Source organism: Malassezia globosa, assembly GCF_000181695.2.
Source record: "Malassezia globosa CBS 7966 chromosome Unknown mgl_sf_3.1, whole genome shotgun sequence".
NCBI classification, from domain to species: domain Eukaryota; kingdom Fungi; phylum Basidiomycota; class Malasseziomycetes; order Malasseziales; family Malasseziaceae; genus Malassezia; species Malassezia globosa.
In genome coordinates, this window is record NW_001849871.1 from 668735 (window position 1) to 681350 (window position 12616).

General features: G+C 48.7%; 7 protein-coding genes across 7 annotated transcripts; 3 read left to right on the plus strand and 4 right to left on the minus strand.

Annotated features, from left to right (window-relative positions):
- Positions 1 to 364: 364 nt before the first annotated feature.
- MGL_1630 (uncharacterized protein) lies at positions 365 to 1276 on the plus strand (the record flags this gene model as incomplete). Its single annotated transcript, XM_001731395.1, has 1 exon — positions 365 to 1276. One exon carries the CDS (start codon positions 365 to 367, stop codon positions 1274 to 1276), a length of 912 nt encoding a protein of 303 aa, XP_001731447.1.
- Positions 1277 to 3209: 1933 nt separating this feature from the next.
- Positions 3210 to 4792, minus strand: MGL_1631 (uncharacterized protein; the record flags this gene model as incomplete). The annotated part of the gene is made up of 3 exons (XM_001731396.1): positions 3210 to 3379; positions 3426 to 4141; positions 4179 to 4792. The coding sequence occupies 3 exons, from the start codon at positions 4790 to 4792 to the stop codon at positions 3210 to 3212; spliced, it is 1500 nt and encodes a 499-aa protein (XP_001731448.1).
- A 721-nt stretch (positions 4793 to 5513) lies between these two features.
- MGL_1632 (uncharacterized protein) lies at positions 5514 to 6092 on the plus strand (the record flags this gene model as incomplete). The annotated part of the gene is made up of 1 exon (XM_001731397.1): positions 5514 to 6092. One exon carries the CDS (start codon positions 5514 to 5516, stop codon positions 6090 to 6092), a length of 579 nt encoding a protein of 192 aa, XP_001731449.1.
- Positions 6093 to 6221: 129 nt separating this feature from the next.
- MGL_1633 (uncharacterized protein) lies at positions 6222 to 6737 on the minus strand (the record flags this gene model as incomplete). The annotated part of the gene is made up of 1 exon (XM_001731398.1): positions 6222 to 6737. One exon carries the CDS (start codon positions 6735 to 6737, stop codon positions 6222 to 6224), a length of 516 nt encoding a protein of 171 aa, XP_001731450.1.
- Positions 6738 to 6874: 137 nt separating this feature from the next.
- Positions 6875 to 8120, minus strand: MGL_1634 (uncharacterized protein; the record flags this gene model as incomplete). Its single annotated transcript, XM_001731399.1, has 4 exons — positions 6875 to 6917; positions 6972 to 7064; positions 7154 to 8051; positions 8078 to 8120. The coding sequence occupies 4 exons, from the start codon at positions 8118 to 8120 to the stop codon at positions 6875 to 6877; spliced, it is 1077 nt and encodes a 358-aa protein (XP_001731451.1).
- A 473-nt stretch (positions 8121 to 8593) lies between these two features.
- Positions 8594 to 9299, plus strand: MGL_1635 (uncharacterized protein; the record flags this gene model as incomplete). Its single annotated transcript, XM_001731400.1, has 4 exons — positions 8594 to 8731; positions 8798 to 8951; positions 9030 to 9118; positions 9171 to 9299. The coding sequence occupies 4 exons, from the start codon at positions 8594 to 8596 to the stop codon at positions 9297 to 9299; spliced, it is 510 nt and encodes a 169-aa protein (XP_001731452.1).
- A 277-nt stretch (positions 9300 to 9576) lies between these two features.
- On the minus strand, positions 9577 to 12294 carry MGL_1636 (uncharacterized protein; the record flags this gene model as incomplete). The annotated part of the gene is made up of 1 exon (XM_001731401.1): positions 9577 to 12294. The coding sequence occupies one exon, from the start codon at positions 12292 to 12294 to the stop codon at positions 9577 to 9579; it is 2718 nt and encodes a 905-aa protein (XP_001731453.1).
- Between the last annotated feature and the right edge of the window lie 322 nt (positions 12295 to 12616).

The following is a 12616-nucleotide window of genomic DNA, read 5'->3' on the forward strand; positions in this document are numbered from 1 at the left end:
ATGAACACACTACTGACCAGAAAAAAAAAGAGCTTGGAAGGCAGCGTGAACTCAAGCTTAAGGCGCAGGTCGATAAACTCGAGGCTTTGAATTCGAGATACAAAGAACGCGCCACAACATACAATCGTATCGAGGCCCAACGTGGCCTTTTGGTTCGTGAGCAGGATGCGGTCATTGCTCAGCTTCAACGTGCACAGGATGAAGCGACACAATATGCTTTGCAATGCATTGAGCTTACTGGCGAACTCGATGAACTTAAACTTGATCAGGTATGCAATGCGCCTCTGCACACGAAGTGGCACGACTGACACACTATACCCAGAATGAAATTGCTACTCACATCCGCGAACAAAGCCGGCAGTATATGCATTCCGTAGCGAATGTCGCTATGCAGTGGGCACGCGAAAAGTATACCCTAAGCGAGACTCTAAGAGATGCTCGGAAACGCATTGACGCTTTGCAGTACGCGTCAACATCGAAGGACTTGATGATTAATACTATTGAGCAGACGCAACATGATTTGCAAGAGCACATCCACGAACTTTATGCTGAGCGTGATACACTCATGTGCTCGTTACAAGAAGCGCATCAACGCATTGTGCAGCTGGAGCAGCGAGACATCTCAGTCGCTGATGAGTTTACTGAAGAAGGCGGCGCGGAGATCCAGTCTGAACTAGCTCACACATATGCATGGAAGATGCGTATCTCTGAATCCGATGCTGTTTGGTATGCATTCAAACATGATTCGTCCGAAGCTCGATGTGCTTGGTTAGAGAAGGCTTTGGCCCACACGCAAACCATGCACAGTAAGGTGCTCAGTGCTTTATTTACAGAAAAGTCGGCGCGCAAGGCCGAACAGACCCCGTCTTTGCAGGCCGAGCTGGACTCGGTCAAAAAGCGCGAAGAAAAACTTGAGGCTGAGAATGCACATTTGTCGCAGCAACTTGATCTTGTCACTTGGTACAAAGACGCATACAATGCACGCACAGAACAGACGCAACTTCTTAAGTCCCTGCTTGAGATGCAGTCGAAAGAGAGGCTGAGTCTTGAAGAATCTCGAGATCCTAACGCAATATCAAATACACACACGGCATGGGTCAGCCTGGATATGCGCATCGATTTATTGAGGCAGGAACAGAATGAACTTGAGGCTCGACGCCATGGACTCGAGCGACATGCGCGGCAGATCGATAAGCATATCTCTACATATCGGCAGTCGTCTATGCATCAGCGTCGCTCATCTGACTCTGCCATCTTGACTGGATGCATCTCATAGGTCTGAATCTAGATACTTGGTTCTTGATACCCAACCTGGCGACAAATCATACATATCGTCCGCTAGAGTTTCTTGAAGAACTTGTTGTGCCTCATGCGGCCGCACATGTCGAAGTGGATGCTCGGTTACTTTGGATGCAGAGTGCATATAGAGCACCGCGCGCTCATCTGCTGGTTGGCTGGCAGGTCATTTGATATAGAACCCCTCACAACGTACGTACCAGTTACTAGACTTGCCGAATCTAAAGGCGGTGTCTGGAAAACATTCCAAGACACAAATCCCAGATAGATAAAGAAGACAAGCATAATACTCCATGCAGGTAGCAAGTATGCCCAATCGCTTAATTTTCGTTAGGAACAAACCTTTGGTTTAGCGTACCGGTGTGGGAACCATTCTATGCCCATCATGATAAGCAGCCACTCGGGACTCGCTGCCCAAAAGATCCATGTCACCCACACCACTGATGCAAATATATACAAAGCAAAGCCATATGCTTCGCTCGTAGGATTACTGTGGCGGTAATAAGACGCGTCTTTCACATTGTCTGATGACATGGAAGCGGGTCTGTTGAGTGGGGGCTAATGCCCGCTGTGGAGAAGAACACTGTCAATGTGGTCACGACCCTTCGCGTTCTGACCCTTGTCTTGTTCTACGCAGTAGGCGATGACGTCACATATCATAAATCGTGTGGGCGAACGCGATCGAAAGTACGTGGACGATTGTGTCTTCTGTGATATTGCCGCGCACAGACAAAGCGCATACATTGTTGCAGAATCCAGCTCTTACGTGGCATTTCTTGATATCCTTCCTATACGCACAGGCAAGTTACGATCTTTTCCAATATCTAATTCTGCAGGCCATACAGTTGTTATTCCCAAGTCGCATGTATCTAGACTTTCTAGTATGTGTCCAGCGCAAGCTTCCGCCGTGATGCAAGGCGTGACTGCAGTGGCACGGGCTATGGAAGAAGGTATGCCACCTTACAGAAAAGACTCACTCAGCATTCGGGATCATCGGCTTGCAAGTTGTTGCAAATCAGGTGTATGCTCAAACCATAGACCACGTACGTTGCTGGATGCGCATATCCTCTAACTAGCCTACCTACAGGTTCATTTTCACGTTGTTCCTGCTCCTTTGGAGACCCGCTCCAACTCCATCCTCGCTAAATGGGATAGACCATCCAGGCTGAATTCCATTGGACGTCGTGACGAACTAGACGACGATGAGGGGAAAGAGCTTCAGCGGCTAATGATATCATGTCTACAGCATCCAAAATTGTAGGTTCACATGTTGACCCGACAAAATTAAAAACTTGCGACAAGGGGGGTTCGAACCCCCGTCCTCACCTGATTCCACGCGTATCCGCGTGCCAACGTTGGCACATGGGAAGGTGAGATCCTAAACCTCTAGACGATTGCCGCTTATATCACCGATGTCGCAGTTTGAGACCAATATATACTTTCAGTCCTTTGGTGCTGACACATTCTTGCTTGTGCAGCACGTATGCCGAGTAGGAGTAGTTTCTGTCGATTTTTAAACCATATTACCATAGTCACTATCTCTATTCCTGGGAGTATCCACAAAAGAATTGCCATAATAAAAAGCATTAGAAGGAGGATATCAAAGATAAAGCATGTGTTAATGGATCTGTGACTGGAGGGCTCGAATCGGAGACTAAGATACTTTTGTACACGTATTTGCAACATGATGAACTTTACTCGTCAGTTCGGTGGAATAGACGAACGAAAACGGATTTGAAAGCAGCGAATCAAAGCACGCTAAAGAATAGGTGCTTCCACAAAGGCCATGATACGTCACGCAAGCACATTCAATGCGAAATGAGACTCCGCAGTCGAGCTCGGAGAACTCTGTAGTTTTATTATCTTTTAAACGAATCACGAAGGTAATTAAGTTTCGTACAATGACTGTATCATTACTTTGGTTCAAGCACCACAATTTTATGATTCGATTTACCAGCCCGCATCACAAAAAATTGCCCATTAAGCAGGTGTTCTGGCTCCAGTTTGGCCTGTACATCCTTCACTGGAACATTGTTAACGTAAAGACCACTGCTACCCTGCTGAACAAGACGGCGTGCTTCACCTAAATTATAATTAGCCTTTCGACCAAAATCAAGCAGAGTACGTACTTCGAGAAGAAACCAAACCAATTTCGGCAGCCAAGCGTAATAAGTCCATAGTTTGAGTCTCTGTCAGTCGCACAAGGCGTGGGTCCCCTTCGAAGGCGTACAATATCTGCTCTAAGGTAAGAGCATTCACATCTGTGTCAAAAAGTACTTTGGTCGCTAATTGAGCGCGTCGAAGTGCGTCGGGACCTCTTACGAGTTCCGTCATTTCATTAGCCAAACAAATTTGTGCCACGCGTTTCGATCGGTCTTGCGAATGAAGTATCATGACTTGTTTAATTTCTTCCAAAGGCATGAATGTCAAAGAAGTGAGGTATCGTTCGACATCTGCATCGGCACTTCGCACGAAATACTGATAAAAGTCAAGGTCCGAAAGTAAGGCGGGTGAAATCCATACAGCGTTGCCAGCTGATTTACCAAACTTAACACCAGAAGATGTCATGAGAAGTGGCAGTGTGAGTCCGTATGCGGGGTCTGCACGCATGCTCAGATCACTCATCTTGTCGTTTTGTACATGAGCCGCGCGTTGTCGGCGTATCAAGTCAATGCCAGCCATAATATTGCCCATTTGGTCAGAGCCGCCCAGCTGGACCGAACAACCCATTCGTTCATGCAAATAGCAGTAGTCATACGCTTGCATGAGCTGATATGAAAACTCTGTGAAGGAGAGTCCTGTTGTTGCAGGGCCACCTTCCGAAGGAAAAAGGCGTGATTTAACACTGCATAAGTACATTAGTAGCTGTATCATGAACGCACCTGTCTCGAGCCATCATATCATTGACACGGACATAGCGACCGACACTAGATAAGAAGTCGAGCATCTTGATATCGCGGAACCAGTCAAGATTATTGACAAGCTGGATATCCAAAGCAGTTTGAAATAAACACTCATTTTCCCAGGATTGCTGGTTGCAGGAACCAAAGAGTACCGGTTCAGCGTGCAGTATATTCCTTCGTGACAAATATGCAGCGGCGTTGTGGAAAAACTGGAAAATCTGTGCACGAATTGTAGTCACGTTAGATGTGAGCTGATCTGTACCGAGTGCAGATCGCTCAGATGAACGTCCAGAGGGATCTCCGATAGCTCCCGTAGCACCACCAATTAAGACAAGCGCTTTGTGGCCATAGATAGCACAATGCAGGAGCGCGACTAAGGGCAACAAATTGCCCACATGCAAGCTTGGTGCGCTAGGATCTACGCCAGAGTAGATTGTGCGTTTTATATGTTGGTGAGGTGTGGAAGAAGCCTCGCCTGGCATAGCTAGGTGTTCTTTGAGTGCTCGCGATGTAGTCGCCTGCACCATGCCGCGTGATTCAAGCACATCAACGACCGATCGGAATGTAGTAATTGGACGTCGACACGCTTGCATGTATTTGTGATGTATGCGTGAACTATACCAACATCTGTGCAACATAGGCAACTGAGCGCGCTAAGTTGAGCTTGTCTAAAAGTGTCTGTACGTGAATAAGGTGTGGGTAAAATCTGTCGACCACATCTTGTCGAAAATATGACGGTTCCTGTGGTGTGAATGATCGGGTCGAAATCGGGCGTTTCGCTCAGGCCATGCGCACACGCGCACATTCATTCATGGCATCCCAAAAGCTGTTCGTGGGGATGAGGGAAAGACCATGCAGAGCGCAGTTACTGGGCTGGGGATCTAACTTACATGGACAGCTTGGACAGAATTTGTGCAAGTTGCATATAGCAGAGCCGACGGAGATAGATTGCGCCGACAGTCTAGTGTGGGTGACAGGGTCGCAAGTTCTTTACTCAAGGCAAGGCCTTTTGTACTTGTTTGGATATATGCCTCAACATGAGAATACAAGCATACCGAGAAAGTACCACATTCCTTGGCGCGAGCCGCGTGCAATTCTTGGGCAGGATGAGATCAAAGGCTGCATTGATAATGATGGATATTTGTGTATTGGTTTTACAACGGCTCGTCACGGCTCGGATAGATGGCGTCATGCGGCCATGGATAAAACAGGACGCATTGTTGCCGTTTCTGGTATGTCTGTGTATGTGTGAAAAGTAAGCTTATTCGTCTACCAGATCACGGAACTGCATATTTATATACATCACTTGAGGCCATGATGCGTGGGACCAAGTATGGCCTGCTCCTTCAATCACCTGACACTAAAGCGCCAAAGTTTGATCTGGTGTATGGCGGTGGCTCGCATTTTATTCTGCGAGCATGCGCGGAGGCCTCTCCCTTATATGCGGTGGGGGACAATCGCTTTGGTCAACTCGGATCTGTGCGCATCCGCAATGACAATACAACTTTGCACTGCGTGTCATACTTTTCTAAAGACCAAGGATTTCCCGCCGGGGTCCAGCATGTGGCCTGCGGCGATCGACACACGATCGCTCTGAGCACAGAGGGCGATGCATATGTATGGGGCTGGTATGCGCCTTGGGGTTATTCACCCCCTGCGCCTGTGGATCTGGGAGATAATCAGCATGACTATGCAAACGTAAAGGCTATTGCGTGTGCAGCAGATGCAAGCGTCTTCGTCTTAGCTGATGAATCTGTGTGGATCAATGGAGAAAAAGGCATTGGTCTCTCATCGACTACAAAAACCCGACGCGTAAAGATGGATACCAAGATGAATAACGTCCTGAATATAGGTGCTTCACAATGGACCTTTTTCATGCTAGTGAGCTGCTAGCGGAAACTCAGGTCGAAATGTATATAAGAGGACGGTAAGAAATAGAGAGTGGAAAAGGATATCTTGACCTTGTTAATCCTGCTCGCAAGAACACACACATGTATATATTTTCACACCACATGTCCAGATTTACTTGGGTACAGAGGCATTGCCTCCAGCTGGAGCCAGCGGCGAGTCAGGGATAATAGGCGCAATAGGCTTGTTGTTTTCGGCTAGGAGACGCTGCATCAGCACACCGACACCTTCGAAGACACCAAGAAGAATACCACACATGACACCAGCACCAAACGCAGTCTTTGGACCACCGCGCAGAGCTAAGGTAGAGCCAGTGCAGAAACCAGCGATGATTGCGTTCCAAGGATCTTCTTTCTGACGAACCGACTTGACAGAGCAGTCGAAGGTCGTGAACAAACCACCCCATACACCAAAGTTACCACCAAGAACTGGTGCACGAGCCTTGATAGCAGACACCGAACTGAGCATGCGTTCACCACGGGGCGAGTTGCGAGCTCCTTTGATACCATGCCAGATCGTGCCACCGATACAACCCATGGCAAATGCACCACCAAAATCATTGAGGATGACCCATGGACAAGGGTCACGCGAGTGGTCCTGCCCGGGGTGTCCTGTTTGTGTAATAGGCATATTCGCTCCTATGCAAGCAGGAAGTGCACGACCGTCGGAACCTACCTGGGAATAAGAAAAGACTTGCTACAGCGATCGGCGGTGGCAAACGAAGCGCCGCGATGCGAGGGCGACTATAGATCACGTGACAATACGTCTCACTTCAAACAGGTGAGTGTCCAGGACAGGAGGCAATCGAGACTGGAGTTAGACGAGATCGGCAAACTAGCGCGTAGCCAAGCGAGCGTAACATACGTTTCAAGGAGGTATCGAGTTGCACGATTCCATGCTGCTGGCTCATGGAACTGAAGCCGGATGCTGATTCCACCAATACAATCAGAATGAATACTAGAGTATGAAACCAAGTGTTGTGTTTTATTTGTTTTCCAAAGGCAGCGTTAGTTCTCTCTGTTTTCGTACTCGATAATGACACTTACGGGTAGGGTATCTCAAGATCATTATAAAGAGATTTAGCATGCATGTAGATTTCTTGCACGCATGTTAGGAAGCCCAGCATGGCACAGTCGAATCGGCGTGCGTGAAATAATCGTCCGAGCTGCCACTCGCTGGTAGCATACAGCTCAAAGACTGCGTGGTCAGGCTCCAGTCGTTCAACAACGCTGAACGAGCCACGTGCCACCACTTTGTATACGCGACTTGCATAGTTAAGCTTGCGTTGTAATACCGTAAGCAGAAGTGCTGTTTGACCCCACGCAGCATTGATCTCCGACCATGGCACTTGTTCATTTGGTCTGGCGCGAGTTCCAGTGTGTCTGCCGAGACGAAGGCCATTAATAGTGCCTATTCCATAAGCATCTTGCTCAATGCAAAATACGTCCCTGTATGCACACGACTGCTCCAGGGATGCAAGTTGTTTTTGCATATGCACGAATTCAGCGTTGAGACAAGCCTTACTCGAGGCACAACGTTCAAGTTCCATCGCCTTATCATGATAGACATACCATAACTCCTGCTCTTCCTTCGCCATTTTTGCCTCCATATAGCTCAGTGTTTCAAGCGCATACCGGACCTGTTCGACTTCAATGTCTGTCTTGCGAATTTCCGCACATGTCTCCTTGCATGCATTGTGCACGGCGTCGACGTCATGCTCGAGGCGGTCGTGCTCGCGTCTCCATCGTGCCATGTCATCGTCGGACATGTCGAGATCTCCTTTTATGATAGCTAATCTTTGAAGCTCGCGTTCCAACATGGACAACGTTTTATGATCCTGTTCCAAACGCAGCCGACGTTCTTCCATCGATTGAAGGGCCGCTCGTGCACATGCTTGACACAATGGATATCGAACATCTGACTTTCCATCACATGTGGCAGCATCTAATAGTGAAAATTGCATTACATACATGTCAGCACCTTGTCCTTCATGAGCATCACCAGGAGAATCATGCGCAGCACGGCGTAGGAATGTGTCTTGAACAGAGGGCGGCAGGTTCAGCGATTTTACAGCCTCTTCCGCTGGCGGAATCCCTGTGGGACCCAGAGGGCAATATTTATTATCAAGCAGATTTTTCCAAGCGTCATTGTCTGCTGACTCGATGCTTTGATCAAGAAAGATGAGCTGCGAGCAACTCGTGCAAGTAAACGGACAGCGGCTCATGTGTAGCGGCCGCTCATGGACGTGATCGTGTGGAGGTATCTTTGTGGACGGCGTTGGTGAAACACCTCGGGGTCTAGGAGCGCTATGATAATTCAACCACGTGGTAAAGCCACCTGCAGGCTGCATCCCGGACTCGGCCGATGTACGGCGTTTGCTGGCCCTCGGACCGGGCAGATTTGGGTGGACACTTGGGCGGATGGCAGCTGATTCGGAGGACAGCGCGTGTGAATTCACTCGCTGACCGACTGACTTTACAACGACGATGGTGTTTGCATTGGCTTCGCGCACACTCCGCTCTTCAAGCTACCGCCCAGCCCTTTCCCAACTGGCTGGTGCGCGTCGTGGATATGCTGAGGCTGTGAGTGATAAGCTGAAGCTAAGCTTCGTGCTGCCACACTCGGTATGTAGACCCTAGTTGGGTCATGATCTCGATTGTCATGACTAACATCATGTGTTTGTTCAACAGGCTTTGTACAATGCCCAGGAGGTCACACAAGTAAACGTGCCAGCAATTTCGGGTGACCTTGGTATCCTGTCGGCTCACGTTCCGACAGTTGAGCAGATCCGCCCTGGCGTGTTGGAAGTTATCGAGTCGTCGGGCACGAGCAAGAAGTTCTTCGGTACGTTTGCACAAATTGCACATCAATGGCATGTGCTGAACCACACGCGTTCTTTATACTAACTTACTTACACGGTAGTTTCGAGCGGCTTCGCTACGATTCACCCGGACAACCACTTGACTGTGAACACAATTGAGGCATACACGCTGGACAAGTTCTCACAAGAGGTATGTTGATGCTTGAAATGTCGCCTTACATGGTACTTACACACACTTGCAGTCTGTGCGCCAAGGTCTGGCCGAAGCGCAGCGTGTCGCCTCTGGCAATGGCTCGCCCGAGGAGAAGGCAGCTGCTGAGATTGAAGTCGAAGTCTTCTCTGCGATTCAAGCCGCTCTCTCGCAGCAGTAAGCAAGCAAATAGCAGTCTAGTGGATGTTGGTAGGACAGGGCTATGTAGTGCGCTCTATACCAAATGAGCAAGCTTGTGTGATACTGTTGACGTCGTGCCGAAGTGCGTATCGAAGTGTGATGCACTTGGGGAGCATGGCCAGCATGGTTAAGAACAGCATTGGTCCCTGTCCGATACATCTTACGGCAGCGCTGTCACCTGCAGCCGAGAGCGAGAACGTGGTAATGACGTCATGGGAAGGGGTTGAAAGTCATTCGCATTCTAGCAATATCATCTATCACTTCTTCGGATGTTGATGAATGGAGGCAAAATCAATGGCAGGCGCTGGTTTGCCAACTTTATCATCGCCATTTTCAGGCGACTTTGACGGAACCTCTCCTGCAGGATCAGACGGGGACTTCAAGTTTTGTGACTTCTTCGACGCTTTTTTCTTTAGTTTTGGTGGTTGTGACACTTTAGCACCGGCGGCAGGGATCTCATTTTGGATTTTCGGTGGCTCTTGTCTCGAATCTTCATCTTTCGACCTTTGTTTGGATTCCTGTTTGGGTTTTTCAAGTTTGGAATCTTCAATCCTGGACTCTTTTTCCGAGGTCTGGTCCTGCTGGGATGGTTCAGGCTTTGATTCGTCTTTCTTCGATTCTTGCTTCGAGGTCTGATCCTGTTGGGATGGCTCAGGCTTCGACCCATCTTTCTGCGATTCTTGCCTCAAGGTCTGGTCCTGCTTAGCAGATTCGCCCTGCTTGGGTGGCTGGGACGTTGATTCCTTCTGTTGATTACCATGTCCTGAGCTCTTGATAAGCCTTTCATGGGCAGTTTTGATACCTTGAAGATCACGCAGACGTTCTTGCCATTTTGGTAACAACAACAAATTCTGTTCAAGCTGTTGTTTCTCGTCTTGCAATTTAAGGCGCTTGTCAGCATCAAGCTCAGTAAACACATAACCACCTTGTCCGTCGTATTGGAGAACGTGGGAATGATACTTCCAGAGCGATGGGCGATGTGATACAGTGAGCATGGTGATCCCAAGGTCTGTTGCGTGCTCATACATAATTCGTTCAATTTCGAGTGTTACGGCACTTGTGCATTCGTCAAGAATCGCGTACTTGGGTTTGTGGTAGAACAGACGCGCCATAGCGATTCGTTGCTTGTCGCCGCCACTCAGCGCATCACGCCATTCACGCTCCGCATCCCAGCCACCTTCTCGTTCGACGATATTATCGATCTGAAGGAGCTTGAGAATATCGACCAAGTCTTCATCCTTGATGCCCTTGGCATGCATCTCATCGACCGTGTCTGGGTAAATGATTTGATCACGCAACGAACCGAGCGATAAGTACGGGCGTTGCGGAATATATGTAAAGTCGTGGTTCGCTGGCTTGTACACACGTCCACCATAGACAGGCCACAAGCCACCAAGGATACGGAACATGCTGCTTTTGCCACATCCATTGGGTCCAATAATAAGCAGGTTATTTCCTGGTTCAATACGGAAGCTAAGCTTTTCCAGGAGGACATCCCCGTTCGGACTCACAATGGGCACATCTTCAAACACCACTTCATCGGTGCCCTCAATTATTTCACCACGACGCGAAAAGATCTCATTCTTCTGATCAATTGCTTCTTGGCCAACAGAAGTGACGAGGCGCTTCTTAGCGCGACCTGAGTTGATTTCATCCATCACCTCCATCAGTTCTGTCAATCGCGACGTGTAGCCGGCCAGCTCGGACATTTCCTTATAGCTGAGCATTACACGACCGAATGCATCGGATGTTGATAAAAGGAGACGTCGGTTTGTCACGAACGTTTCTGTGCGCGAACCTGCATCGGACTTTATGCCACGCGTGACGAATCCAGGAATCTTGAAGAACACAGGGGCAGAGCAAATAACTAGCCCAATGGCGCCCCAAAGCCACTTAACAATGCTTTCTTCCATCATGCCATAATATATGCGGATATGGAAAATACGGTTCATATGCTTGAGCAAGGAAAAGTAAGAGCGGTCAATCAGTTTTTTCTCCAATTCCTGGCCCCGATAGAAACCAATTTCCTCAGCATTCTCCAAAAGACGGGCATGGCTAAATCGGTACTCGCCCTCAAGTTGCTGCTCCGTTGCCGCATATTGGCCAAATGGTGGCGTCAAAATCTTGACCAACATAGCTGTAAGTCGGATCACTGTTGTCGTCATAATCAACATTTCCACACCAACGGTTTGACTTAGGCGCAAATTGTACACGATGGAATCGATCATCGGCATAAAAATGTTGCCATACAACAGCGATATAGCGCGACTGAACTTCTGCACGTCCACGGTCAACAGTTGATCCGCGTTGCGAATCCGGTCATCCAAGTTCGTGAGTTTGTAGAATGTCAGGTTTTTCAGGTACACATTTTGGATCACGTTTGTGAGACGCGAGCGAATCGATAGAGACAATGAGTTAACGAAAAACGAAATCATACTGTTTGTCAATACGGCAGGTACGGCGATGCACATCCATGCAACGACCCTGCGTAAAAACAGCGCTTTGTCGCCTCGGACAAGCGACGACACGATGCGGCCATCTAGCTCGGCGACGTACAAGGAAATGAGAGTGCGCAAGAGAAGCGTGAAGGATAAGCCGATGAGATGACCGAACGACGCGGATCGCCATGTCGGAAAGGTAATGCGCAACAGACGAAACAAACGCGCATAAAATACGCGATCAATAGCGACTCGCTTCTTCTGTGCATTTGGCGGCGAAATAAGCGCCGCATCAGGACGATTACTCTCTTTTCGACTTTCATTAGCGGTACTTTTTTTACTGCTTTTCTTGTTCTGACTCTTGGGCGCGAACATAAGGATCACACCACATGCCACGCCGATCAAGTACACAACGCGCAAGACGCGTTGGATTGAAGCATAGTTTCTTCCATAAAGTGATGTAAACGCGAGAAGGCGATTTATACTCTCCAATTTGGCAGAGTCGAGGGTCGTGCGGAGGCGCGACTGTGCCGCCATGCTACTCCAAGTGAGAGAGGTGAGGGGGAGAGTAGGTAGGCCAAATAGTCGGTCGTTTAATCGACGATTAAGTCTTTTGTTACGGTAGCCAAGAAATCGGTCGAGTAAGTGTCAAAAGCGCGTGGATGGGAACACAAAGGCGGAGAGACTTGTTGCGGCAGGTAGATACCGATCGAAGTATACCTCCCAGGTGCAGTGGGTTGGGGTTCGCTCCAAGTTACGGCACTCCGCACAAGCGACGCCCGACAGCTCGCATAACCGGTTCACCCAATGACATGTGCCTCTTCTATAGGTGCGTGAACTTAGATATGTATATAATGCT